The 25,349-nt window shown below is 53.3% G+C and overlaps 7 protein-coding genes across 7 annotated transcripts; 3 read left to right on the plus strand and 4 right to left on the minus strand.

The window, feature by feature from the left end:
• The first annotated feature begins 1,797 nt into the window (after positions 1-1,797).
• BO86DRAFT_115849 (uncharacterized protein) lies at positions 1,798-2,736 on the plus strand. The gene is made up of 2 exons (XM_025665964.1): positions 1,798-2,606; positions 2,656-2,736. The coding sequence occupies exon 1, from the start codon at positions 1,956-1,958 to the stop codon at positions 2,559-2,561; it is 606 nt and encodes a 201-aa protein (XP_025532566.1). The 5' UTR covers positions 1,798-1,955; the 3' UTR covers positions 2,562-2,606; positions 2,656-2,736.
• A 2,801-nt stretch (positions 2,737-5,537) lies between these two features.
• BO86DRAFT_302766 (uncharacterized protein) lies at positions 5,538-6,242 on the plus strand (the record flags this gene model as incomplete). Its single annotated transcript, XM_025667542.1, has 1 exon — positions 5,538-6,242. The coding sequence occupies one exon, from the start codon at positions 5,538-5,540 to the stop codon at positions 6,240-6,242; it is 705 nt and encodes a 234-aa protein (XP_025532567.1).
• A 2,095-nt stretch (positions 6,243-8,337) lies between these two features.
• On the plus strand, positions 8,338-9,736 carry BO86DRAFT_302362 (universal stress protein; the record flags this gene model as incomplete). The annotated part of the gene is made up of 2 exons (XM_025667524.1): positions 8,338-8,594; positions 8,653-9,736. 2 exons carry the CDS (start codon positions 8,338-8,340, stop codon positions 9,734-9,736), a joined length of 1,341 nt encoding a protein of 446 aa, XP_025532568.1.
• Positions 9,737-10,491: 755 nt separating this feature from the next.
• On the minus strand, positions 10,492-12,463 carry BO86DRAFT_353208 (flavin-containing monooxygenase; the record flags this gene model as incomplete). Its single annotated transcript, XM_025669518.1, has 1 exon — positions 10,492-12,463. The coding sequence occupies exon 1, from the start codon at positions 12,205-12,207 to the stop codon at positions 10,492-10,494; it is 1,716 nt and encodes a 571-aa protein (XP_025532569.1). The 5' UTR covers positions 12,208-12,463.
• Positions 12,464-13,331: 868 nt separating this feature from the next.
• Positions 13,332-15,853, minus strand: BO86DRAFT_302060 (putative membrane copper amine oxidase; the record flags this gene model as incomplete). The annotated part of the gene is made up of 3 exons (XM_025667518.1): positions 13,332-14,259; positions 14,312-15,472; positions 15,519-15,853. 3 exons carry the CDS (start codon positions 15,851-15,853, stop codon positions 13,332-13,334), a joined length of 2,424 nt encoding a protein of 807 aa, XP_025532570.1.
• Positions 15,854-17,376: 1,523 nt separating this feature from the next.
• On the minus strand, positions 17,377-18,119 carry BO86DRAFT_116710 (uncharacterized protein). The gene is made up of 3 exons (XM_025665965.1): positions 17,942-18,119; positions 17,534-17,828; positions 17,377-17,466 (listed from the first exon to the last, which is right to left on the minus strand). The coding sequence occupies exons 1-2, from the start codon at positions 17,953-17,955 to the stop codon at positions 17,555-17,557; spliced, it is 288 nt and encodes a 95-aa protein (XP_025532571.1). The 5' UTR covers positions 17,956-18,119; the 3' UTR covers positions 17,377-17,466; positions 17,534-17,554.
• A 3,402-nt stretch (positions 18,120-21,521) lies between these two features.
• BO86DRAFT_302809 (cellobiose response regulator) lies at positions 21,522-23,931 on the minus strand (the record flags this gene model as incomplete). Its single annotated transcript, XM_025667546.1, has 5 exons — positions 21,522-22,470; positions 22,529-22,619; positions 22,676-22,810; positions 22,860-23,119; positions 23,183-23,931. 5 exons carry the CDS (start codon positions 23,929-23,931, stop codon positions 21,522-21,524), a joined length of 2,184 nt encoding a protein of 727 aa, XP_025532572.1.
• Between the last annotated feature and the right edge of the window lie 1,418 nt (positions 23,932-25,349).

Below are 25,349 nucleotides of genomic sequence, written 5' to 3' on the forward strand. Positions count from 1 at the left end.
ACATGATATTAAAGTCTGACAAGAATAAAACCGGCAGAATTAAACCCCCTCAAACGCCCTCAGGGTACTACTGTACAGTCAGTAGTGACAGTACCCCAGTATGCTATAGTAAGTGTGGTTGGTACTCGGTATATGAGACCTCCACATGCTAACAAGCGAACATGCTAGCGCCAAAAAAAAAAAAAAAACCCCTCTCAGAAAAGGGATCAGATCCGTGTACCCGTGTATCCGTGATAGCCTCACATGGGAATTGTGGGCAGGGCAGGATGCAGATAGATGGATGCAGATAGATGCAGACCCCAAGTGAAGAATTGGAAGGGCGGGCTGATGTTCCGGAATCCGGCACGCACGGGTACAACGGGTAGCCTACTGTGGGGGGGGGAGGGGAACACTTCACTAGGCTGGGCTGGACGGGGGGGTTCATCACGGATTCGCGCGGTTCCGTGAGCCACGCCGCGCCAGAACTTAAGGGACTTTATGGGATTTGGGAACCGTACGTACCGTATCTCGTAAGGCCCGAGCGAGGACCACTTCTGGGTTTTTGGGGGCCCGGAGGATCGGGGGTTGTGGAAGGGCGAGAAGCCGAGTTTGTTCCGCGGTAGCCTTGGATTGTGTGCATTAGTTGTGCTGTGCTATGCTGCTGTGATTATGTTTTATGTTTTTTTTAATGTAGGCTATGCGGGGAGGCGGAAGGGGCAGGCGGATCTCCCCGGGTGTTTTGAGGTCATGCTGGATGTTCAGTTGACTGTCGGATAGTCACTCGGTGATTTAGTTGTTGGGGTTGGTTGGTGGTGTTGATGATGATGATGATGATGATGATGATGATGATGATGTTGATAGAGGGGATGTGTGATTGACGTCTAGACCCGCTTGTTATCGTTCCTATCTCCTATCTTATTGTACTGTACATCTATCTATCCACCCTATGCTAATGGCGATGAAGTCACCGACTTCCTAAAGTCCTCTGTCTATAACTCACTGTAGCTCCGGATCTCGGATCATGATCGCCCACCCCCTGTATGGTCATCCCCCGTAAATCCCGACGATGAGGTCAAGAAGCCCGGGGAGGGAGGCCAAGGGTCAGGTCGTGACGTCAAGGACTGGCCTTACTGACTGACTTGCAGTTTACACAGCAGCAACCGTATCCGTCTCATATGGTTATTTGTGTACAACCTCAAAGTGATTACTGTGTACTATTCGAGCGGGATCTTCAGGTTGATCGTGGTTCATGAGGTAGGACAACAACCTTGAGAGAGGCGAGGTACGATGATGATGTTAGTGGTGTCGTCCTATCTACACTACCCGTAAGTCAAAGTCTACGGAGTGCTGCTGCCTATCCTTATCGGTGACGATCGCGAAATCGTCGACGTATTGCAGTGCATCTGCTGGGAGGCGAATCTGCTCCTGCTGATGTGGAGTGTTGTTATTGGGATGTTTGTTTTGCCTTCACTTCGCGTGGTGATAAGCCTGCCTGTGGAAATGTAAGATGTCAGGCAGTAAACCCGGGGAGGGATCCAAGGGATGAAACTGTGATGATGGATTGACGTTTGCAGCTTGGACCCAGCTACTCAGGATTCCCGATGGTCGGTGATGTGTGGTATCAAATCAGAAAGTTAAGGTTCTGGTGATCCGATCGTCGTTTTTGTCAGCTTCTAGGTGCCAGCGCTGCCGTGGTTTTGCGTACGTTCTGGTCTAGAACAATTTGTCATTTTGGGTGGTTGATAGCTAGAAGATGAGGTTGCTGTTCGTTTTGTTGGACATGAATGAGGATTATGCAAGCCCCCCCCCCCTTCCCCCCTCCCCCCCGCCATGTCATTTCCCCACTATGAATGGAGTTGCTGCCCGCTCCAGACTCTTTGCTCTGCGTATAGTCTGAAGAATCAATTCTGCCACAGTGGGCTGCGATGATCATGGATGATCAATGATCGTTGGAATGCGTGGGCTCCAGCAGTGTGATGGCGATGGCGATGGCGAATGTTGATGACGAAGAAGGAGGGCGGCACGGCGGAGACTGTTTACAGTTCCCCCTCGTCATTGACCCCATCATTGGCATCATGGCCATCATTGTTTGTCCCGATGCCCTGATCGAGGCTGCTCTCGCCAGACAGATAGCCTTTTTGGTGGGGGAAACTCCAACGCAACTAATGGAGATCTGTTATCTCCGAGTGTCACGCCGACATGGTGGGCACCAGGGTCACATGACCGATGAGCATAATTTCCAGGTGAGGCTTAGTCCCGGAATTCCGTCCGCCTATCTTTCTCCGCACTTGCTCCGCTTCCCTTTCGAGGGGCTGTGCTGTGCCGGGCAGGCAGCGAGGGGGAGGTTTCAGATAGACGATAGATCATCAGATTATCGACTATTGCTTCGATTCCCTAACCACAGCAACACATGGTCTTTCGAGTCATCATCACCCTCACCATCCTCACGAGAGAGCCTCAGCAGTTCCCGCTCGGGTCGCGGATTAGGCGATTTCCGTTGTCAGCCCAGACCCCAGCTCATAGCCACTAACTTACTACAGCCCACCGCTCCCCAGCAGATTACACGCGAGACAGCCACTTAGCGCGGGCTACATGTTATTCGGGTAACTCTGACCCTGCACAGCCATGTAAGCAAGAGATCAGGGGGGTTTTCGCTGCCTGCCGCTGAGGTTTCAGGTCTTTTGAGTCGTTGCCAAGCGGCCGACACGTTTGTCGAGGGGGATATTCAGTGATAGTGGCCCCCAAGGGACGATCAATCCCTACCGCGAGTACGTCGTACGTACACATACTACGGAGACTCCACGGAGTGTACCTGTACTTGCTCAGACCCAGCCCCAGCCCCAGCCCCAGCTCAGCTCTATAGTCTTTCCCCACGGTACACACTAGTCGACACTATTCCTTCTGGGCAGGAAGTCTACCTCCGCATTCGCAAAGCCAATTGTCTCGCCTCGAAAATGCGCGATGGCGTGCCCCCTCTCTCGCTCGCGGGCGATCTGACCTGCCAAGCATAGCATGGGCTGGCGCTTGCGGAGAGGCAGACACATGAAGGCAGGAAGGGGGAGAGAGAGAGCCGCATAACGCCAAGAAAGGGATGAGGGATGATGGATGACGCCGAAGCGATGATGGATGGACTCGAGACCTTTTTTTGCCCTCGACATTAAGGCGTGACTGACGGGTTTTGAAATGTGGCAGCTGGTGAGGATTTCATTGGGTGCCCTTTCTACATCTCCTTGTGACGAATGATAAGGAAGTGAGAGATGACCTACGTGGATGGATTGTAGATGCGTATGAATAATAAGCGATAGACAAGAAAGAAAAAAAAAATCAGTTCCCTTATCTCCACATAGTTGCTAAATTATCTGCAAACACGAGTTGAGTGATAGTGGGTATACGAGTGAGTATAGTATGTGATTAGGGTAGGGGCCAAAATAAGGCAGGCAGAGAGAGTGGGAAGCGGAATTACGGCAAGCGATGGATCCTGATGGGGGGGGGGGGAAAGCCGTCGTATTCGCATATGAATTGCATTGATTGTTGTGCTGTGTTGTGCTGTACTGTGCTGCTGCTCTGTTGTTTGAACTCCGCAGGGGCAGCAGCAGCAACTCACTACTTCCCAAACCCGACCGAGCGAGACTTACTGGACTTGCTTACCTGTCCGTTTTCAGTCATAACTCCTTCTCGCATTCATGTCCCAAATGGTGCGGTACAGGGGTGTTACTGGAAAGAGGCATGGACGGAGTTGGATAGCAGTTCGGCTTTTGTTAGAGAGAGATTACTCATCGTGAGAACCCTGGGAGGCTGACAAACGAAACGGGATTGGGGATCGAAGGGGGCATTTCGGATAGGCTACTCCGTACCTCAGATTCCTTCTCTGCGCCCGGCAGGAAAGAAAATTTTGAGTCGGGTGGGGAACTGATTTGTGACGGGTCACGGATCCCGTCCGCAAGAACCCAACTAGGGTCAACAACTATCGTGAGGCTGGTTACTCGGATGTTAGGGGACTGAAAACCTACGTGTTAGGTAGGAGCTTAGGAATCAATTCAATTATCAATCAAAAGGTCAAAGAGTCAATTAGCAGTGAGGGGGGAAGTAAATGGGGGTAGTACCTCAAATCTTGTATAGTCTCTATATCGACTGTACAGAGTATAAAAGCATTAATAAAATGGGTGCCCTGGACTGATCATCAACCGTGGAAATATTAAGATTTGACACTTGGCGCGTGAAAACGCCAAAAGAGTGAAGATGATGAATAATGATGGTGATTGCAGTCAGGATTTCTAATGCAGACAATCGTTGAGTAATCGTAATCTTGCTAGGGCAGGTGTGCTGGGCACCTGCTGGAATTTTCTAGCTTGGGAGCCTTTTCTTTCCTTTCTCTTTTGCTCAGCCGGAGACAACGGCGCGGAAAGATTGGTCATCGGAAACCCGATCCAGGTTTTTTTTTTTTTTTTGTTTTTTTCCTTTCAAAGTTCCAAGCTGCTGAATCGCCCAGAACGGGAATAAGCAGGCGGCGCCCAGACGTGACTCACTGGTTTACAGCAACTATTGGTCTCAGTTATGGGCGGTGAGCATAGCAATTGCCCTCTTGGGCAGGGATTTTGGGTGCAGGGCAGAATTTCGATGGTGGATCCGGCTTTCCTTGACGGAGTTTCCGATCCACGGATGCTCTGTCGCCGAACGTCCGATCGCGCCTTTCGGACTTTAGATGGAGTACGAGCAGAGTAATGAGTAAAAAAAAAAGGGAAAAAAAAAGGAAGTAAGAAACGGGGATTGGAAATAGCGGATGACAAGCACCGAAAATAAAAAAAAAAGAATCAGCCTAGAAAGTGGATATATCATAAACAATCCCTATCTCCCTGGTACATCTCGAAATGTCCTTTTTCTTCTCTTCTTTCTTCAATCACAACACATAGCTAATAATCCTCGCCTGTCCACCTCAGACCGCAACCAGCCACTACATCACTCTCATCACGACATACGCACCACCAACACATCCATCCACCATCTTTCCCCGCCGGCCACTACTGTTTGACTATTGAAAGTGCATGATTGTCAGTGGAGACATTGGGACGCCAGGAACCCCTACCAGCTCGACAACACCCAGATATCAGTCTTTTTCTCAGCTGTCTGCGTCTGCACACTGCATCAGTCGCAAACGCACTAGACTGAAAGATAAGGCGCTGCTGCTGCGATCCATTATTGATCCGCCTGCAGCGATACCAGCGATACCAGCGATACCAGCGACCCTTGACTCACCGCCCCGCCATCCGCCGTAAGGTTGATTGGTCGATAGGTCGACCGCCGGAAGGAGGAAAGGCAGCCTGAGTCACCGCGCCGCGCAAAGCGAACGAGTCACCTCTAAGCCTCTAAGTTCGGCGATCCCTAGCAAGCACATCAACACGGCCCTCCCGGAGATTTGCGCCATGGCAACTCCTGCTTCCCCCACAATTTCTACTTCTACTCCCTCCTCCCACCCTTCCTCCTCCTCTTCTCTTCCCTCCTCCACTCCTTCTCTCAGCTCCTACTTCACCTCTCTGGCCCGCCGTCGCCAACAAAAGAAAATGAGCATCACTCAAACCTACTATCTCGCCCACACCGCCCGCAAGAAGCTCACCCGTGAAGCTTCCCGGGCGGACCATGATCTCCGCCTTCTGGTTGGCCACGCCAACCTCCTCGACTCGCTCATGCTGGAGCTGGCTGATGCCGAACGTGAACAAGAACATTGGTTCAACCAGACTGTCAGCGGTGTGACCAAGACCTCCCATCACTCCGAGCCTCGACACATCCAATGGGCCGAGACGGTCGTTGAGGACCCGGAGGAGGACTGGGATCCCGAGGACCTTTCTGACGCCGACTCCGACGTCAGCGAGGATGACTCCGACTACGACGAAGACCAGTATGAGCCCACTACCTACAGTCCGGTGCGACGACGGGCTCCCTCCCCGGTGGCCATCATCACCGAGAAGGAAATCGAGGAGGATTACGACTCCGATTCTGATTCCGACTTTGAATACGACGATGAGGAGGATCTAGAAGAATTAACCCTGACCCGCTCACCTTCCCGGCAAACCCCGCCCGAGCTGCTGTCCGACTCCGATGGAGAGTCGGAAGACGACACTATGCCCCCCTCACCTCCTCAACCAACCCTGGAAACATTCAACGAGAAGGAGCCGCAAACCGCGGAAATCCCTCTCTCCCCGACTGATCTGGAGAATGGCTACTACGTTCCCGGCCCAGCGCCAAGTGCGATGCTCGAAGCTTATTGATCGTACCTTGCAGCAGCGGCTGATCCTCCATTCTCTGTACCATTATCATACGTGATACCCTCGTCGTGGATTGTTTCTGGAAGAACTTTTTTTATTACCTCGGGGCAAGTTGTCACCACCATAGCGGGTCCGGCGTTTTTTTTTTTTTTCTGAAACCAAAAATCACTTCTCTCCTATCATCATGATTCAGCATTGTTTTGGGATGGCATATTGGCATTGGGGGTGGAGTCCCCCTTTTTTTGTTTGCATGCCCGAGCGTTTGGGCATTGATTTCTCTCTTCTCATACCCGCCCATATATTCGGGTCCCATCTCTGTCTTCTTCCTGGTCCCACCGTTGGGCCGCATATATTGTCGGCCCCATTTTTCTGATTGTTTATGTATTCCACGACATGACCTACTATAACGGTGGCCTCTCAGGCATCTGAGACGAGATGATGAATTTGCATATATAGAACATAATCATATCCACATTATACATGAATTCCTAAAAATTTTCAACTGATCCTTTGCCTGTAATCATTGCTTTGATGTGTCAAGCATTGGCAAACGATAACGAAGTGATCAGTAACTTCCTTAGGACATACTAAACTGCTAGTCGCAGGAGCAGAAAAGACTTGACTCCGCTTCTTAGCCCCATCCGGGAGGCTAGTTGGGCAGCTGGCTAGACCGGGATGGCAGTGCCGATCGCGGCCCTTTGCCAATCCAGGCCGAGTTCACCGCCCCGTGACGGATCACATGGCTGAAGGGCGATCGATCCGCACGGAGGATCACCGCCGATCGCTCTTGGTTCTTTTTCCCTGACTGAATTGAACCTACTCGATTCCGTCTTCCGTCTTCCGCCTGTCCCTGTCAACCCGCCTGGTCTGGGTTCCTGGAATCCGGAATCTGATTGATCTCCTTCCTTGCTTTTGCTAGAAGAAAACGATCGATGGATCAAGTCAAAACCGAGTAATCCCTCACCGTCTTTAGATCCGGTTTTGCTGCCATTGGCACTATTAGAGTTGGTTGAGCTGGAGACTCTTCTGCCCCATCTAGACCCTCGTTCGAGTTGTTCTTTTGTTTAAAAAAAAAAAAAAAAAAAAAAAAACCCAAAAAATAACAAACATTTTTCAAAAGCAAACCAAAGAATGATAAAAAAAAAAATAAAAAAGGAGCGAGAAAAAAAAATCCGACCAGAAAAAAAAAAAAAAAAAAAAAAAAAAACCTGCCAAAACATACTGAGTCTGGATTCAGGCCGCAATGGCGCGCTGTGGTCTCCGCTGGCAGTCTGGCACTATGTGTTCCAGACCGGCTGGCCAAGCTGAGGGTCTGCTGGTTGCGCTTACATAGCTCGGAAAATATATACTTGGGCTGGCTCGGATGGTGCTAGCTATGCCCCTCCTACTTCTCCATTCCGGCTCTTTTGCTCTTTTGGTCATATAGAGCGAGATAAGATGACCATTGTGGTCAGGCCAGAGGATCACGGGATTGTAATGGCTGTCTGTCAGTGGACGATAATGGGGGAATCGCTAGATGCAAAGTTGAAGCCTCCGCGTGGCAGGAGTTTTGTTCCGCATGTGGTCACTCAGTGACAGCAGGGAAACGTGACCCGCCGGCAATGCTCCTCCTCCTCCTGACCGCCTTCCATCTGCCCCGCCCTGACCATCATGCCGCCGCCCGGCCTCCTCCTATTCCACTCTCTTTCGCCTTTCGTCTCCTTCCCCCTCCAGCTGCTTCCGGCTTGCTGCCTGTCACTCTACTTTAATTCAATCCGGCGCTATTGTGCAAAGTCATTCACTGTAGCTTCAAGCTAGCCAGCTCCGAGACCCGCTTTGGTCCATCTCATTCTCTCATCCTCGAGCGTGCCGGTCTCAGACACTTGCTCGGGAGTTTCCCCTGCATCACGACCTCTCTTACCAAACCATGGTCGGCGTCTCCCGCATCGTACCACTCGCCGAACTTGCTGAGCTTCACGGTGGCTGAGCGACCGACTGGTTGTTAACTTTGAATCATCTCGTCCCTTTTTTGTTATTCACTCGAAATCCCGACCACCAGAAGGCGCCTGAGTCGTCTGCCACCTTCCCTTCGCTTTCCGCTCCCACTCGAACCGCCAGCATGCCCTCCCCGTCGTCGCAATCCCCCGAGGGCGGCGCCAGCCAAGCCGCTGGTACAAGCAAGCCTCGATCCTCACATCGAGCTGAGAGTTCCCAGAGAAAGTCAATTCAGTTCAACGTTGGCGGCACGGAGCCGCTGCCGCATCGTCGATCCGTCAGCGCTGCAGGTCACCGACCGCGCCCGCAGCTCGACGTCACCTCCACCGAACGGGAGATCAAGCCGTCGCCCAGTCGTGGACCGTCTCCTCCACCACCCCAGTAAGACATTCTTCATGATACGTGCCTAGATTATCTTTGTTGACTAATGTAAATTCAGAACCTACGAGCGAGGTGTGTCGTTCGACACCTTCGACAACCCGGATGCGGCCGACTTCTCCTTGACCCTCAACTACAAACACAAAGGCTATCAGTCCACCCGTCGCAGTCGAACCTTCCTATGCGGGACCGATCAGAACGATTATTCCGACTTCGCGCTGGAATGGCTCATCGACGAGCTCGTCGACGACGGCGATGAGATCGTCTGCCTGCGTGCGGTCGAGAAGGACTCGAGCATCGCCAGCGACGCCGCCGTGGAAGCAGGGAAATACCGGAAGGAGGCGGAGAAGCTGTTCGAGCAGGTGATCCAGAAGAACAGCCAGAACGAGAAGGCCATCAGCCTGGTGCTGGAGCTGGCGGTGGGCAAGGTCCAGGAGATCATCCAGCGCATGATCCGGATCTACGAGCCGGCTGTGCTCATCGTGGGCACCCGGGGTCGCAATCTGGGGGGTGTGCAGGGGTTGCTGCCGGGCTCGGTTTCCAAGTACTGCTTGCAGCAGTCGCCGATCCCCGTGATCGTGGTGCGGCCGACCACGAAGCGCGAGAAGAAGAAGAAGAAGCGTCTGGCCGACCCCACCCGCCGCGGGTACAACAACATCCTGGAGATGAGCGAGCGGCGCGGGAGCCATATCTTCGACCGCAGCACCAGCCGCGACAGCAGTGTGTCGAAGCTGCCCGACGAGGAGGCGGCGGTGGCGGCCGCGCTGGGGCTGCCCCAGTCGTACACGAACTCGCGCAGCTCGCTGTCGACCTCGGAGCGGAGCAGCGTCAGTCACGATGAGTCGCTGTCGCTGGACGGATTGGTGGCGGCGGCGACCCCGAGCCCGAGTTCTGGAAGTCTGGAGAATTCTGTGGATGGTAGTGGATCGGACGACGAACCGACGGTGGTTCACGTGGAAGACGAGGCCAGCGGGACGCCCTCGCCGGCCCTCGAATTGACCGAGTCCAGCGATAGCTCGGTGCCTGCTGATACTAAGGAGGAGGAGGACGAGGCCGATGAGCCGGAGGTTGTCCCGGGATTGCCGGACTTCAATGTGGTTCCGCGGATTGTTTATGAGGATCCAACCGGTTCGAAGCGCAGTTAGACTTGCGATCAGCGTGACTGCACAATGATGACTGTGCAACCCGCCTTGAAATATGACTCTGACATCACCAAGGATACGGCTACACAAAACAGTGACACAAGACCGTGAACCGATTCTGCATCCATCCAGCAAACAAGGATCTCAAGACGCTATGTCGACGAGCACAAGATACTCAGATCAGAGATTCACACCGATGTTTTTTTTTTTTTAATTCTGTATTTCCATACACCGCCCGTGCATTCACAGCATTTACAGCTACTTCCAAGCGCAGACCTGATGCATCGATAGATAGCATGTACTGCAATGGTTATGAGAGCCTCGGGACCCAGTGGGTAGCCCCGCGGGCAGGGATGATATCCATGATACTATATCTAGATATTCTAGAATCATTAATCACAATCACAATCACCACTCTTCGTCAAATTCTCTGGCCGTATTGAATGCGATTAAGTCTCAATGCTATCTTGTGGAAAGTCCTGAGCAGCACCACAATGACCACCTGCTCTACTAACGCTACAGAATCCCCACCGCGACACAACCATAACACTCAAGGCGCAAGGTAAACCGCCACTGGCAGCTCACTCCCTGCCATTCTCTCCATGAAGACTACCTTCTCCACAACGGTCCACCGCAGCCCGTAATGTCGGGTGTATCGCGGGTACGGTTCACGAGGGCGATGATGGAGATAAGATGCAGAGTGAAGGCTTGTGTGTGAGTGCTGGTGATGCTCGTTCCGATCCCCCCCCCCCCCATCACTAAAGATGCGAATGCGAACGCAACACCCCCGCCGTCCCCAACGGCTCCTTAAACCCGACCCACCCGCACGCCTTGACCTCCGCCAACTTGGCGCGAAACGGGCCCAGCCCGCCGAAATACAGCCGACTGGCGGGGCGCTTCCCGGGGACATTGGCGCCGAACATCCAGGAGGGGGCCTGGGCGAAGAGGGTCTTGCGCGCGGTGACATCGCAATGCTCGGTCCAGGCCCGCTCGGCGGCCTGCGTGGCCTCGATCTCGCACTGGGTGCCGGTGCGGCGCGTGATGGCCTCGGCGCGGCGGATCAAGTCGCGCAGGAACTCGACGTTCGTCTCGGTGAGCGGCGGCACGTTGGCGAACGCGGCCATGGGGCCGGACACCAGCAGCAAATTCGGGAACCCGGACACGGCGCAGCCGAGATAGCACGCGGACCCGGTGCGGCGCCAGCGCTCGTGGAGATCGTCGGCGTCGTCGTCGCGGCCCCGGATGTGCACGCGCGCGTAGCTGCCGTCCAGGGCATCGAACCCGGTCGCCACGACGAGGGTGTCCAGCTCGTAGAGCGTCCCGTCGGCCGTGCGGAGGCCGTGCGCCTCGACCGCGGTGATCGGGTGCGCCCGCACGTCCACCGCGTGCACGTGGGCCCGGTTGAACTGCGCGTAGTAGCCGGCGTCGCTGAGCGGGCGGCGCGCGTACGGCTCCGTGGGGGTCAGCACCCGGGCCTTGCGCGGGTCCGTGACGACGGCGGCGATCTTGCGGCGCAGGAACCGGCACACCTCCGCGTTGGCCGCCGCGTCCGTGGTCAGGTCGCTGAACCCGCCGAACATCAACTGCAGCCCGTTGCCCTCGCGCCACAGGGTCTCGAGGATCCGCTCGCGGTCCGCCGGGCTCACGGCCATGAACTTGCGGGACGATTCCGGGAACCCCATCCCCAGGTGCGAGGCGCGCACGTCCGCCCACAGCGCCGGGTACGCCGCGTTGATGGCGGCGCGCTCCGGGGGCGTCAGCGGCCGGTCGTTGGCCGGCACGCTGTACTGCGGCCGGCGGATGAAGACGTGCAGGGATGCGACCTGGCTGGCGATCGCCGTCACGACCTGCACCCCGGACGAGCCGACCCCGATCACACCCACGCGTTTCCCCGCGAGCGACGTCTGAGGGTCCCAGGCCGCCGTGTGCACCACCTCGCCCTGGAACACGCCCTCCTTCAGGCCCGGGATGTCCGGGATGACCGGCTCGTGCAGCAGCCCCAGCGCCGTCACCAGGTACCGGACCGTGTACGTGTACTGCACTTCTCCCTTGCCCTCGTCCGTCTTGGAAATGTCCCGACACCGCACCCGCCACTTTTTGATCGTATCATCCCACGCCGCCCCCTCCATCACCGTCTCGAACCGCATGTGCCGCCGCAGATCGTACCGCGCCACCACATGCTTCAAGTACTCCAGGATCTCCGGCTGCGTCGAGTACCGGTTGGCCGCCGGGTAGTCGCGCAGCAGCTCGGCGTCGAAGCTGTACCGATACAGATAGCTCCAGGTGTCGCTGAGCGCCCCCGGGTACCGGTTCCAGTACCAGGTGCCGCCCACGTCGCGGGCCTGGTCGATCGCCTGCACACGCAGCCCGTCTTGGGTCAGGGTGTGCAGGGCGTAGATACCGGCGAAGCCGGTGCCGACGACGAGGGCGTCGAGGTCGTGGGTTTGGGGTGGGTCTTGGGGGTCTTGGGGCATTTTGTCTGGGTAGGGCTGGGCTGTGATCTTGGGGATTTGAGGGGTAGAGGGTGGTTCAGTGCAGCCAGCAACTCGGTATGTGCTGTACTCTATTGTACTATACTGTACAGTGTGTGTGGGCAGATAGTGAAGCTCCGCGGGAAGCTCAGCTGTAAGCTTATATACCCCCCTCTCCTCACCCCCTTCCAGCCCTAAACGTTCGGAGAAGGAAGGACAAGCAAAAGCAATTATGCAGCAACCCCCTCTTTTCTTGCCGTGGCGATCTTAACAGGCTTGGGATTCTGACTGGCTGGGGTGCACAGTATCCCTGTCCTGTCCTGTCCTGTCTGTCACATCAGCTAAATTGGGACTCTGAGAGAGAGAGAGAGACCCCGCAACTGGCATTAGCTAGGGTGTTGTACAGTACTGTAATGCACTGGATATTATTTGACTGCTATGTGGCTAATCGATCGAATCAAGTTCGAGAAGGTTACATCAGCTTACAAACTAGCCTTCCACCGTCTCCGAGATAAAAAGAGGAGTGGAAATTCCCGCGGCTAGTGGAGGGTTAAAGGACTGTACTGTACTGTGCTGTTGGTGGGCGTGAGGGGCTTTCCCCACCTCTTGGATGAATCCGGTGTGGTTAATTAGAGCTTGGCTATTCCTGTCTGAGCAGTGAACATGTTACAGTTCAAGATTCTAGTGTGAAGCATCAGGAAACCCATGGATTTCCCCTCCTAATTGAAATCATTGGGACGAAGGGACCGCGGATCAAGACCGGTTGCCGGAAATAGAAACAGATCTCGCTTCGGGAAATACCCCAGAAGATTCATGCTGGTGATTTCCCCGCACCTGAGCGGTACATCACACCATGACATCGGCCTATGTACTGTACTCCGTGCTTCGGTCTTCCTTTGTAATTCGACCATGGGTATGGGGATTTGGACTTGGGTCCGTGGATTTCATGTACCTCGGCAATTCTCCCATGAACCAATTGTTCTGATAGCATGAACATAATCTGACCGCGACAAGCGAGTCTATTCGATGGTTTGATGGGAGGTAGGGGTGGATTGGTGAGCTCCGTGTTTAACAGGCATAACCGCCCGCATGTGACTCTACTCCCATCCAAAAGTATCGACATATGCTCATGCATCCGCCTCCATCTCATAGTACGGATCATTCGGGTCATACGGGAATTTGCGCACCACCACATCCCCCTGATACCGCCACAGCTCCTCCTCGATCCCGGTCAGCTGCACCGCACAGACCTCCTCCGCCTGCCCGAACGTCTTCACCTCCGTCGCCGACCCATTCGCATAGTTGACCCGCACCATGTTCACCGTCTGCCGGCTCGGATCCCCCAGCAGGTAGTTCAGCGGCGTGAACTGCACCCCGGAGTGCGCCGTCGTGAACACCGTGTTCGGCAGGTCGCCCGTGTGCGGGACGTGGTGCATCCCCAGGTTCAGCCACACGACCAGATCGGTCTGGTGGAGCGACTCGCCGTCGAAGAACTCGGCGAAGTTGACGGGCGGGTCGTAGATGTCCTGGCTGTTGTAGGGATGCGCGGCGCGCGGCTCGTGGTCGTGCTGCTGCGTGACCTGGATGTCGTACTCGGCCCAGTGCGCCGCGTGCGCCAGATTGCTGGAGTCCTGGACCGTCAGGTGCGCCGTCCCGGCCGCCGGCAGCACGCGGTAGCCCCGGTACTCGCCGTACTGGTTGCGGGCCTCCTGGTTGATGACGTGGATCATCGTCGCCCCGTTCGGACCCCAGTTGAAGCGGCCTTCGTTTTCAGACGTTAGAATCGATCGCTCCAGGGCCATGGTGTTGCGCGAGCGGCCGCCGGACCAGGTGAAGTTGCGGGTGACCGGGGCGACCGTGGTGAGCTCGATGCTGTTGTTGATGCCGAGGATGTCGAAGTCGGCCTTGAAGTTGAGAACGTGGTCGTGCATGCTGCCGGACAATGCATCGTGGATGCGGTAGCCGAAGTCCTCGTTGTGCGCGTAGTAGGCGGCTTGAATGTAGCCGGAGGCGCGGACTTCGACGCCAATTGTGCCATCCATGTGGAAGGTGTAGCTGGAGGTATGATTAATGGAAGTGATGCATGCGTGTTTTGGGCTTGACTCACCTGGTCATATAGTCATAGTTGCCAATAGTGGACACGGACCGGAGGGTGAGGTATACGTTCTTCGTACTGCTCACGTAGTCGGACGTGCTGTGGCGCTGGATAGGATAGTCTGCATCGTACTCAAACACACAAAGACTGTCAATGTGCGTGTGCGTTGTTTCAGAGACGTAAAAGGAGCTGTTGAGGTAGGTTGCATAGACCGGGCAGTCGTAGCCTTTGACTAGCTCAAAGGCATACGGTCCAAAGCCGTAGTATGAGTCCAGATACGCGACGCTGGATTGTATGGGGTCGTTGCCAGCATAGTGGGCGAGTGCCTCCTGTAGGCCCAACTCGTACAGCACGCGCTGACCTTTGTAGCGGATATCAAACACTGACACGCCCGTATCACGAGAGAAGCTGATATAAAACGAGAAGTCCATCCATGTCACGTATTTGCGGTCAAGATCCACAGAGTACCGTGCTCCTGACGGCGCTACCATGAGAGGAGGTTGCTGCTTATCTTGCGGAAGTACGGGGCCGCGTTGGTCTGTTTGTGCCCATGGTCCTTCGACGTTGGGTTTCAGTTTGACGAATCCGGGTGAGAAGAATGCATTACGGAATTCCTCTGTTGTTTCGTAGAAGACGTCATTGTAAAGCCAGCCTTCAAGCTTCCACTGCGAAGGGTCGCGCCCAGTCACGTCGGACTTGAAGAATAGTCCCAGCGGTAGGATGCTGCCGGTGTCGAACTCATACGTTGGCATGTTCCAGAATGTGTCCCAGCGGATGATCCGGCTGTCATCCTGCCAGAGGGGGTCAATCCCCCATATGTCAAGAGTGTCATTATCCAAGCCCAGTGCAGTCCCATTGAACAGGTCTAGGGTGATATCTGCAATAGATGCGCTAATCTTATACAGCCACTCAGAGTAGATGGTACTGTAGTCAGCGTCGAGATTGCGCACACGACCGTGAGTCTTGCGCGTGTAAGGATACTCTAGTGGCTCCCACGTAGGGGTCGATTGATTAGTGATGGGTAGAGGCCCCACCAGAATATCAGCATAATGAGGGTCAGTCGTGGCGCGGTTGTCAAGGACAACATGCGCATAACGGCTAGGTGCTGGGCCTTGGTGATCGAGATAGCTCAAGACATCCGTCTTGTTGGGCCGCATCAGCTCGACGAGGGTGCTGGTGCTGTTAGCGATCGAACAATGCCCAGAAAAAGAGGGCTTACATCGTGTTGTCCCACTCCCCGGCATCCTCCGTGACAGTCAGGTTCAAATCTGTCTGCTGGAAGAGCCACTTGACAACGAATGCTGTCTCATCGTCCGTCAACCCTTCCCAAACATTATGCTTCGGCGCTCTGATCACAGTGGCAATCTTATCGACGCAAGAGGATGAGGACATAGACGAACGGACTTGCAGGTTACGCGGGGAACTCTTCCTTCCCCGACCTTGACGCACCCACGCCGTCTTGGGGTCTGGTCTCGGGTGAGCTAGAGCATCTCCTATGAGACATGGTAGAAGGAGCAATGAAGGCAATGCTGCCGCGGAAATCGTTAGCCTCATGATGTACAACGATGCAGAAAGCACTGACTGTTGTGAGACGAGATGCTATGCCAGCATCAAGGCTTTATACCTGTCGCCTTCGCCCTGCTCGGAACTAGCTAGGCTGCAATCCCACCATAAGAGGGAGTATTATCTTAGCTGATATCGGAGAGTATTGTTGGCCATTCTCACCACTCTCCGATTGTTGGGATCACAAACCCGTCGGATATATCGCGTCAGCCTGCTGTTGGACCTGCCTGAATCAGAAGGTACAGGCAGTGGTGAAAGTGCTGCTTATGCTATCACTGGATACTATAAAGATCTAGCATAGATCCAAGAAACCATACATTCAACCCGTAGTGATATGACCCCATGTGGTTGGGCCTGGCAGAGACTTGGCGTAACCGTGCCCTGGATATGAAGATGAGATCGGAACTGTTGCGATTATCTCCAGCGAATCCGAGTCAGCAGTCAAGAATGGGGTTTATCGCGTCCCGCGTTGATAGACTCTGCGGGGTAGATAGTCCCTGGACAGATGCAAGGATAATTAAAAGGTCACAAATGTATCAGGACATATCTGTGCTGCAAAGCAATCGAAGTATTGAGTCATGGCATCGATGTAAGAAGTATCGAGATGTAATCGTTCAACAGCGTGGGGCTTGTTTATAAAGAATAATAATAGACCTCTCCCGACAGCATCTCGCTAGGCTATGTTGGACTTGCATAATAGGCCAGTTTTCGACACAGACTGTGATTGCTGGGCCTTCCAACTAGGCCGTTCATCTTCTCTTCTGATGCTTGCTGTAGCCGTAGCATCGACAAGTACCTATACTTAGCACCATGCGTTAGCAGCAAAAGAAATCGCCTCGGAAACATCTCGGAATGTCTCACAGAGTGGCTGCTCACCATGGTAGAGATTTAAGCGAAGTGACAGATTGAAGTTTATCTTCTGTGAATCTGGAAAGCAGGGATGAGGGGTTGTTATCTTCAGCCTATAAGCGACAACCAACCTAGGCAGCTCAAGCGACCTTTATGAAAGCGGGAAACAAGAAGTGTGAGGGCCGAGCTGAACCCAAGACATCGCGCGCTGAGTGCAACAATAAGTCCTCCGAAAGCGTCATGAGGTGTGACAAGGAGAATGGATTGAAGTTCAAGGTGGTAGAGAACGGCAGTAAGCGAGCAGGCAGGTGACTCTCGCGGGTATTCCACACTTTGCACCCTCAGGCAGCCATCCTCCTTGTTGGAATTGGTCAAAACATTCAAGACTCTCACGCAGCGTTGTGTTTAGGCTGACCAATTTATTTGAAGATCGCTTGTGAATAGTTGAAGGTATTCAACATATCCAACAGCAAAGGGCATGTCTCGGGCTGAGACACCTCTGTGCGACTCGAGCTTCCATGTTAGCAAGTGTATACTACCTCTAACATCAAGGCAGGCAACTCTAGCGTCTCACCTCAGACTCCAGGGTTGATTTCATTCTCGCCGATACCGAGGTCTCACACTCCTACATTCTCTTGAAAGCCGTCGACTTCGCTTGGACGCTTTGGACAAAGATCGTGTATCTGGCTCAGAAGCTCATTCTTCCGGGCCGTGCACAGCCTCTTGATGTCAATAACCGTCTTCCATTATGATTGCTGTTTGGATATGAAGGTGTCACCGTCTTGTCATTGTAGGTGGGCAAGGTAGGTAGGTATTCTGTACTGGATAAGAGACAGTTAATTGTTAACCATGCCAACGAGAGCTTCGATTTCCTCTAGATCTTGCGTCATATGCGCAATAAATCATCTCAGCTTGGAGTATGTGACTCGAAGAAAAATGAGCAGTTCCATCGAAATCCAGTCGACCAGACAGCAGAGTAAGGCATAGATATCTGAGTACCTGCCAGTGATCAGCAGCATCCGCAGAAGGTAGGCAGCACGACATCACGTGTAAAGAGCAGACCAGCATTTCGCTGAGCGAGCCGCTTGCCTGCATTTCTTCTCGAAGCTCAAGTATCCTGGCGCGTTCACAAGGTAGTAAACAACTGCCTATACACACACAGCCAGTTCATAGTATGCCTCAGAGCGAGGCAATAAAGAATTCTCGAAGTAATTGTCACAGGTTCAATACCTCTTGAGTTTCATCCAGAATAGGGATCAACTTAACCGAGTCTACTTCACACCAGATCTCAACACAGCCATCCCATACACACCTTCCAAGTGTTAACCCTCCCACTCCTGACTCGATACTTTGAAGACTCGATACTCTAAAGCAAAGGATAATCCCTTTCCCACCCTACCTCCATCTACACAACACCAAGAAAACACCAACCACCCCTTCTCCCTCCCACTACGTCATACTCTTCACCCCCCGGCGCCGAAGAGAAACAAAGGGGTTCAACCTCCCACCACCAGAGACAGAGTATATCCGAAGCCCATCACAGCATAGAGCCGGATCTCATCGTCCAGCAAATCACCACCATCCATGCGTATGCTTTCGTTCGAGAAAGAGTCGAAAGGTTGAACCCCTTCGCATCCGAGAGAAACCCATCTCCTCACTGTCCTTTCGCATCCGAGCACGACCGTTGACGCATCCGAAGGTTGAACCCTTCGGCCGAAGTACCGGGCTCGTAGTATACGAGAGACGTGTACGGTGGAGGAGGCGGAGGATCATACGGTGTTTCTTCTTGGGTTGCTCGGCGCTTTTACCCCAGTTTTCGAGAGGTTCTTGATTTATCAGCCATCCAGGCCTTCTAGCCTGTTTGGGGCTTGCTCTTGATACCCCTTGACTAACCGTTGATTGTTTGAGTAAGGGCTTGGTTGGTCTCTTGGCTTCTTTATGCGTTCGTTCTGGAGAACGGCGAAGTTGGTTGCCGTACTACCGATTTCCCTACGTCAGAGAATATACCCACCCCACTGCGTTTAGCTTCTGCATATCATATGTTTAGTATGAACCAAACAACTAGGTGGACGGTAGCACGGGGAAGCCATACACAGAGACTCATGATGAAGAGTGGTACCCTCGAGACGAGCGCCATCAGCAGTTTCCTTAAAGTTCTCTCTGTGCAAGGCAAAAAGTTGAAGAAAAGCAAGGTAAAACAAGGTAAACAGTTCCGAGCCGGACCCAAACCACCCGCAACCACAAACCGCCAACCACAACCGCAACCGCAACGAGCGCCGCACCACAACGGCCATCGTGCGTTAAAACTACCTTCGATTAAATGGGGTCACTTACAGTAAAATCGATAAGGTATCAACCCTTGACGACTAGGTACCATAGTCCCTGGCACCTACAGCAGCCACAATCCAAGAACATGCCACATGCTGCCTTATTATCCAATCCAGCCTTACCGTCACTTCCCAACTCTAATTAATGCTCAAGAAATCTCAAGAGATGAACAACAATGGCATGATCTGCTTGTCTCTTCCATTCATCAATCAACGGATTATTGGCAGTTTCATGTACCGGTAGTTTGTGCCAAAGGTAAAGACAGAAACATCCATCCAGTCGATGCGTGTCCCTACCTACTTACAGAGACAGTATACTCATAAATCCTCATCCGGGATCTGGGAGCCTCTCGAAAGAAGGGGGAGAGGAGCCTCTAAACCCGGAAGTATAGTACAGCAAAATGTCATGTCGGCTTAGACTTTATTCGTTGATGTCCGGAATCACTATCAAAGATTCAAAAAAAAAAAAAAAAAAAAAAAAAAAAAACCTGTTGCGCTGCTCTCTCGCAAGATAGTCCAACTTCGAGAGCAAGTGCAGCACCACCCCCAGTTCTACTCGGTAAATGTATAGCAGAAACCACCCCGAGACCAAGAATAGATAAGTAACGTTAAGTTACTCAATATATAGGCACCTAGTTCCAAGCTCTACCCTCCACTCCACCCAAAGTCCACACATCCACCGAAAGGGCCAGGCCCTCACCCCCCCGAAACCCAAAGTTTAAATGCTGGCATTCCACAATAATCCCACCTTGACCTTCTCAGTACCAATAAACCTTCAGGATAATCGATCCTATGGGTTTGGAAATCCAGGTTCCAATCAATCAATCAATCAATCAATCAATCAATCGGATCAGGCCAGACAGCCAGACAGCCAGACACCTCGGATCCGAAAAACACCTACCGTAATTGCCAGAGAGACAACTTATCGCCGAGTGTGTGCCTTCACCCTTTCCCCCTCTCTTACCTAACAGTACTGTGTACTCAGTATAGAAAAAAGAAAACTCGACCCCGCGGAGATAATCACCGTACCACCTCCGTGCAACAAGAATGGACTATAGTTACACCCACGACAGAGGAATGGAGAGGATGAGCGCCGTTGGACCGTTAATCTAACAAACAAAGTTTCTCTTCGGTCGGAGGTAAACCACTTTAGTTATCGCCGGATGTCTCCGAGGGGGCCGCTTCGGCCGGTAGGAATGGATGGGAGTCATCATTCAAACCCCCCCCCCCCCCCAAAAAATGGGTGTGCGTACCGTATGGGATGGGTTGGAGCACGTGGAAGACAGGAGGGAATGGCTCCGCAGGTTATGATGAATAACAATTATGAAGAACGAAGGCGACTCTAGCCCTTTTTCTCATCTCGCTTGGTTTGTACTGTACACATCATCTCCTACCAAGGACTCCGTACTCATACGCATACTCATGACCACCATCGTCATCTTTGTTGTGACATGCTGTGTCCACTAGGTGGTGCTGTACAGTAGTTACAAGCGAAAATGCCTCAGTCCCGGCCGGTTCGCCTCTTGCAGACCCTAAACCCGTCGCCGCCGTGGCACCGGCCTAACTGATTGAACCTGATCGTCGCAATGATTGTCATGATTATTTGCAGAATAAGAATAAAATGGACCCCCGCCTTCGACAAAATGGCATGGGGGGTTGGGAGGAGAAAAGGGGAAGAAAGGGCGGCATCATGCTCTCTTCATGCAGCACACGAACCATCAACAGCTCCTACAGCTTTTTCCAAAGGTTGCGGTCGTTCATTCCTTTTTGTCGGAATAGGACATCGGGCGATCCCTTCCAGCTTCTTTCTGATCTCTTGAGTTCGGCCGAAGCGGTTAATACTCGGCCGGTCAGACACTGCCTGCCTAATCCCGGATCCGTACTTGAAACAAAGGACAGGGGAAAAGGAAAAAGGAAAAAGGAAACTGGGAAAATGGTAGACCAACAAACAACACAATGCAAATGTCCAGGAGGCCGGCACGAACCCAAGTGGGAGGGGGCAAGGAACCACTGCACTGCACTAGACACACGGACGCCTTCCCGGAAATACTCGTGACTGGGGGCTGGCTATCTTCAAATTACTACAAGTACCCGCCGATGTCCGGCTTTCACCTCCCTCCTGCTTTCCTCCTCGGCCCCTCTAACTACTCGCAAGTGGCGGACCCTCTCCGAGGCAATACCCAGGTTCCAGCCAGAATGGAAGACACACGCCATCTCCACTGCCCATGCTCACCAGGGATTCGAGCCCTGAGACAGCAGGGGAAAGTGACGCCATGGACACAGAGCAATCTTGCTTCTGTGACCGATCGATTATGATCGGGATCGGTTGACTTTCAGGCATACCGGTCGCTCTCCCACGGTGGGAGCGTCCACTTACGGGATCGTCCAAAAGGGACAAATCAGAATCAATGGCCCCGCGACTGGGGAATTCGGCTGCAGGTTAATGAAGATTCTCGTGAATCTCGCGTAGTAGCCCATTTATTTCAAGCGTTCCCCGTACTCATGTTGGGGAAAAGCATTACATCCGAGACCCGATTGAGAATATTGTCAATATGTCCCTCTTGGGACGGCGCGCTATAGGTCGGGGGGACAGGAACAGCTACCGAGGCAAGCCCTGCCGGCGACGGGGAAGTGAAGACTGTGGCAGGAGACAGGTTCGGTGTGGTCGTTGCAGTCTCCGGGACCGATAGCATCTTCTGCTTCTTGCTGTGCGCACGGAACGCGGCACTGACTTCGCGCAGGGCACGGAGCGATGAGGCGAGATGTTTGGCCGAATCGGTACGATTGTTTCGATCAGCTTCGCCATCGCCGTGCACATGGTCCGACAAAGCCGCCTCCAGTCTCTGAATCAGATCCCACGTGTGCGGGTGCAATCGCTCATTATTGTTGGCTACCAAGAGGAAAGCTGATGCGATCGTCCGTTGCAGGCTAATCCATGTGCGGGACGCATGTGCGTTGATCGAATGCAATTCAATGAATGCCTGGATCGTGTTGCTCAGATTGGTCAAGCAATCCTCCTTGATGATTTCGCGCCGCTGCTCATCCATGTGTGCATCCGGATCCAGTGATACTCGGCACATGAATGATATGAAATACGAGGAATGCAGTCGCAGCTCGGTCCGTTCAATATGCTCCGCCAGAGTGGTACAGCGTTCTTCAAATCGCAGGTGTGGTGCTGCCTCAGCGAGGATCCGTTCAATACGTTGCTTAAACTCCCGGATTTCATGGTACCTGAGGTGGCTATGATGGGTGAACATGAGATTTCGCAACATCTCGAGAATAACGGAGATGATGCGGCACAGCGTCTCGAAGTAGCCCCGGTGGCCGGGCATGGATTTGGGATCGTACGGAATCTCGGGCTGGCTGATCATGGTGATCGAGGGTCGATCGTACGCCAGGGAAAAATGGCTGTTCTGGAAAGCCATCGCCCACCTAATCTCGTGTGTAAGTATTGCTGTCTGTTTCTCGCAAATTGGTATCCACGCCTTACCAGACTCTTCTCCGTGCCGCTTGCACAGCCCGTGAATATCCCGCAGTCTCGACGTGCAGACCCAGCACCATACACATGCGCTCGGTCATTCCTACAAACCACAATCAGCTTTCATCGAAAACTTGACACGGCAGAAACAACACTCACCAAGCAATGTATACGAGGCTCCTGCATTCATGTTGTAGGATAGGACGCTCCCGATGACCAGCAAGATTTGAATGATTTCTACGGTCGGCTGAGATACATAGTTTAACATGCGCAAGCAGTGATAAGCACATGATACTATAGTCGGTCAGTCATGTCACAGAAGAGAGGTGGAGGCTGTACGAACCATATACCCACGAGGTCAATTCGCGTTCCTTGCCTGGTAGGTCGGACAATTGACAGCCCGAGGCTAGAACGGCAAAGAGGAGACTCAGAAAGGATATACTCATGCCAAACGGCTTAACAAGACCGGTAGCATCCGGTCGATATACACCACCAGCAGCTTGTCGGCCTCGCAACAGGCGCTCCATACTGTCCTCGAGTCTTCCAACATCTGGCAGCACCGGATAAAGCACGGAACCAACGTCTATATAGAATCTCAACAGTCTAGCCAGCCGAACGGGTCAGTCGTTCAACTCACAACAGGGGATACGGGGGCCGTGGACTTACTTTCGGCATTGTTCATCGTCGGGTAGCACGCTACATACGCCGGCGATGTTGAATGTATAAGGGTCGGACGACCACAGATCTACGAACGGATACGCGGCGGACTCGTTCCCCATGGCCAATTCCGCGAGAAGGTCCTCTTTTGGCAGCGCCTGTGCCGTATCCTCCGAGTTCTTCGACTTATCCAAGATGTCGATCAATGCCGATCGCGACCCAATATGGACGGAGCCAGTCTTCATTGTAGTTGAACCAAAAATCCCCTCCGAGGTGGGAGACACCTCATCCTCCGCTGGGAACACCTCTAATCGGGGTTCGGTGGCTCTTCGCGCCCCATGGGATTGGAACAAAGAGTCCAGACTGCCTAGGATTTCCTCCATAGTCCGCATCTTGGTGTTGATTTCGTCCCATTCCGATTGAGACAAAGTCACGACTTCCGGCAGGCCGTCTTGGGAAGTCGATCCGGTCGATCCCGGGTCGGGGCCGTAGGGAGCATCGCGACCGGACGAGAGGTGGGAGGACGGAGGGAGAAACTGAGGTGTAGTGGTTGTTGAGGCGGTCGCGGGGCCGTATTGGTCGGCGAGGTGCGATCCGGGCCTAGACGCCGAGGGAGGAGGACGGCCGTAAGAGCAGGTGAAATTGCGCTTGACACAATTGCCGCATGGCACATTGCGATCACAGCGAACTTTGCTGGCACGACATGGAAGGCAAGTTTTACATTCGCGAGGCCTGCGGCGAATGGGATACGTAGGCATATTGCGGTTAATGGTACGCGTTTGCGCTCTCTCACGCACTCACTCACTCACTCACACAGACCCCACTACTCGACAAGAAAACCGGGCAGACGTCAGAACCGGGCGAGGGGATGAGGAGGATCAGGCGAGAAAGGTCTAGTGTGTGAAACTGAGTCGGTATGCACACTCATCAAGAATAGATATTAGGTTACTCGATCGAAGAATAGCGATGCAGGGAAGAGTTGACAGGCCGAAGAGGATGGGGCTGGGATAGAGGTTTGGATGCTGAGAGAGGGAGAGAGGATCGAAGGCGTGCTATTCGCGCGAGGGGAGCTGATAGCGAATGGAATCGAGTTGGGGGGGTGGGAGGGCCGAGGTGTCGGGAAGCGAACGCGACAGGTAACGATAGCGTCGAACTGAGCAGGGAAAATTCCGCACGGGGGGAGAGGGGGCGAGGAGGACGAAGGGCCAAGGCACAGCCAGTCAATGGCGTTCAAGCCGGCACAACCAAGGCTGAGGTGACATGTTAGAAGCAGGCGAGGTATCGACTTGGGGGGGAGAAGGAGTAATGGTGAGTAAAAATGAGATGTGTGGTAAGTGAGTGGTGGTGGTGGTGGTGTTGGTGGATAAATGGATAATATTCAGATCGATGCAGGAGCCGATCTCTTTTTTTGGGGAGGGGAGGGAACGGAGAAAAGGGCCCGGGGAAGGAATGATGGAATAATAGGTGAGAGTAGTAGCCAGCCAGCAAACAAGCTGGAGGGGAAAGACGATTTGAATTAATTTCAGCTGGGAGTATCCGATCGAATGGATGGATTGGATCACAGTACTAGGTAGTGGCTACCTTTTTTTAGTCAGTTTATGTGACTAACTCACTAATACTTAGCTAAGTGGTTCGTGCAAGGGTGTTTTGTTTTTCCCAACTAGTGTTCGCTAGTACATAGACTCAGGAGGGGACGAGGAAGCGTAAGTAGGTAAGACCGTAAGAGAGATCAGAAGAGAGAGACACGCAGAGTGATAAAGTGATAAAGTGATAAAGTGACAGGAAGCGTGAGACGCGGAATGAACCATGATGGAAGAGCGAGAGGTTGACTGGAGTCAACAATGTACGGCGGGAAGGTAATCAACTGGAATTCTGCCCGGGTTGGTTGGTCGATTTCGGGTTTAGCGGCGACCCAGCCATTCCATCCTTCCCCATCCCCATCTCACCTATCCGAGATGGCGTGGTTCTTGTATCTCAACTTCTGCACATTGTCAATCTCGGGATGCATGCGATCTCTCATATCTTCTACAGCTCGAAAAGCTACAGTCTGCCTACAATCATCTTGTTAACCCTGACATCGGCTTTCTTGTCCAACGAATGAGAACGGATCAAAGCTGTCAGAGAATGTTAACCGTACTTACAGCCACTGCCGACTACTGCCAAACCTAGTTGCCTT

The sequence above is a fragment of the Aspergillus japonicus genome, assembly GCF_003184785.1.
Source record: "Aspergillus japonicus CBS 114.51 unplaced genomic scaffold BO86scaffold_3, whole genome shotgun sequence".
Classification (NCBI taxonomy): domain Eukaryota; kingdom Fungi; phylum Ascomycota; class Eurotiomycetes; order Eurotiales; family Aspergillaceae; genus Aspergillus; species Aspergillus japonicus.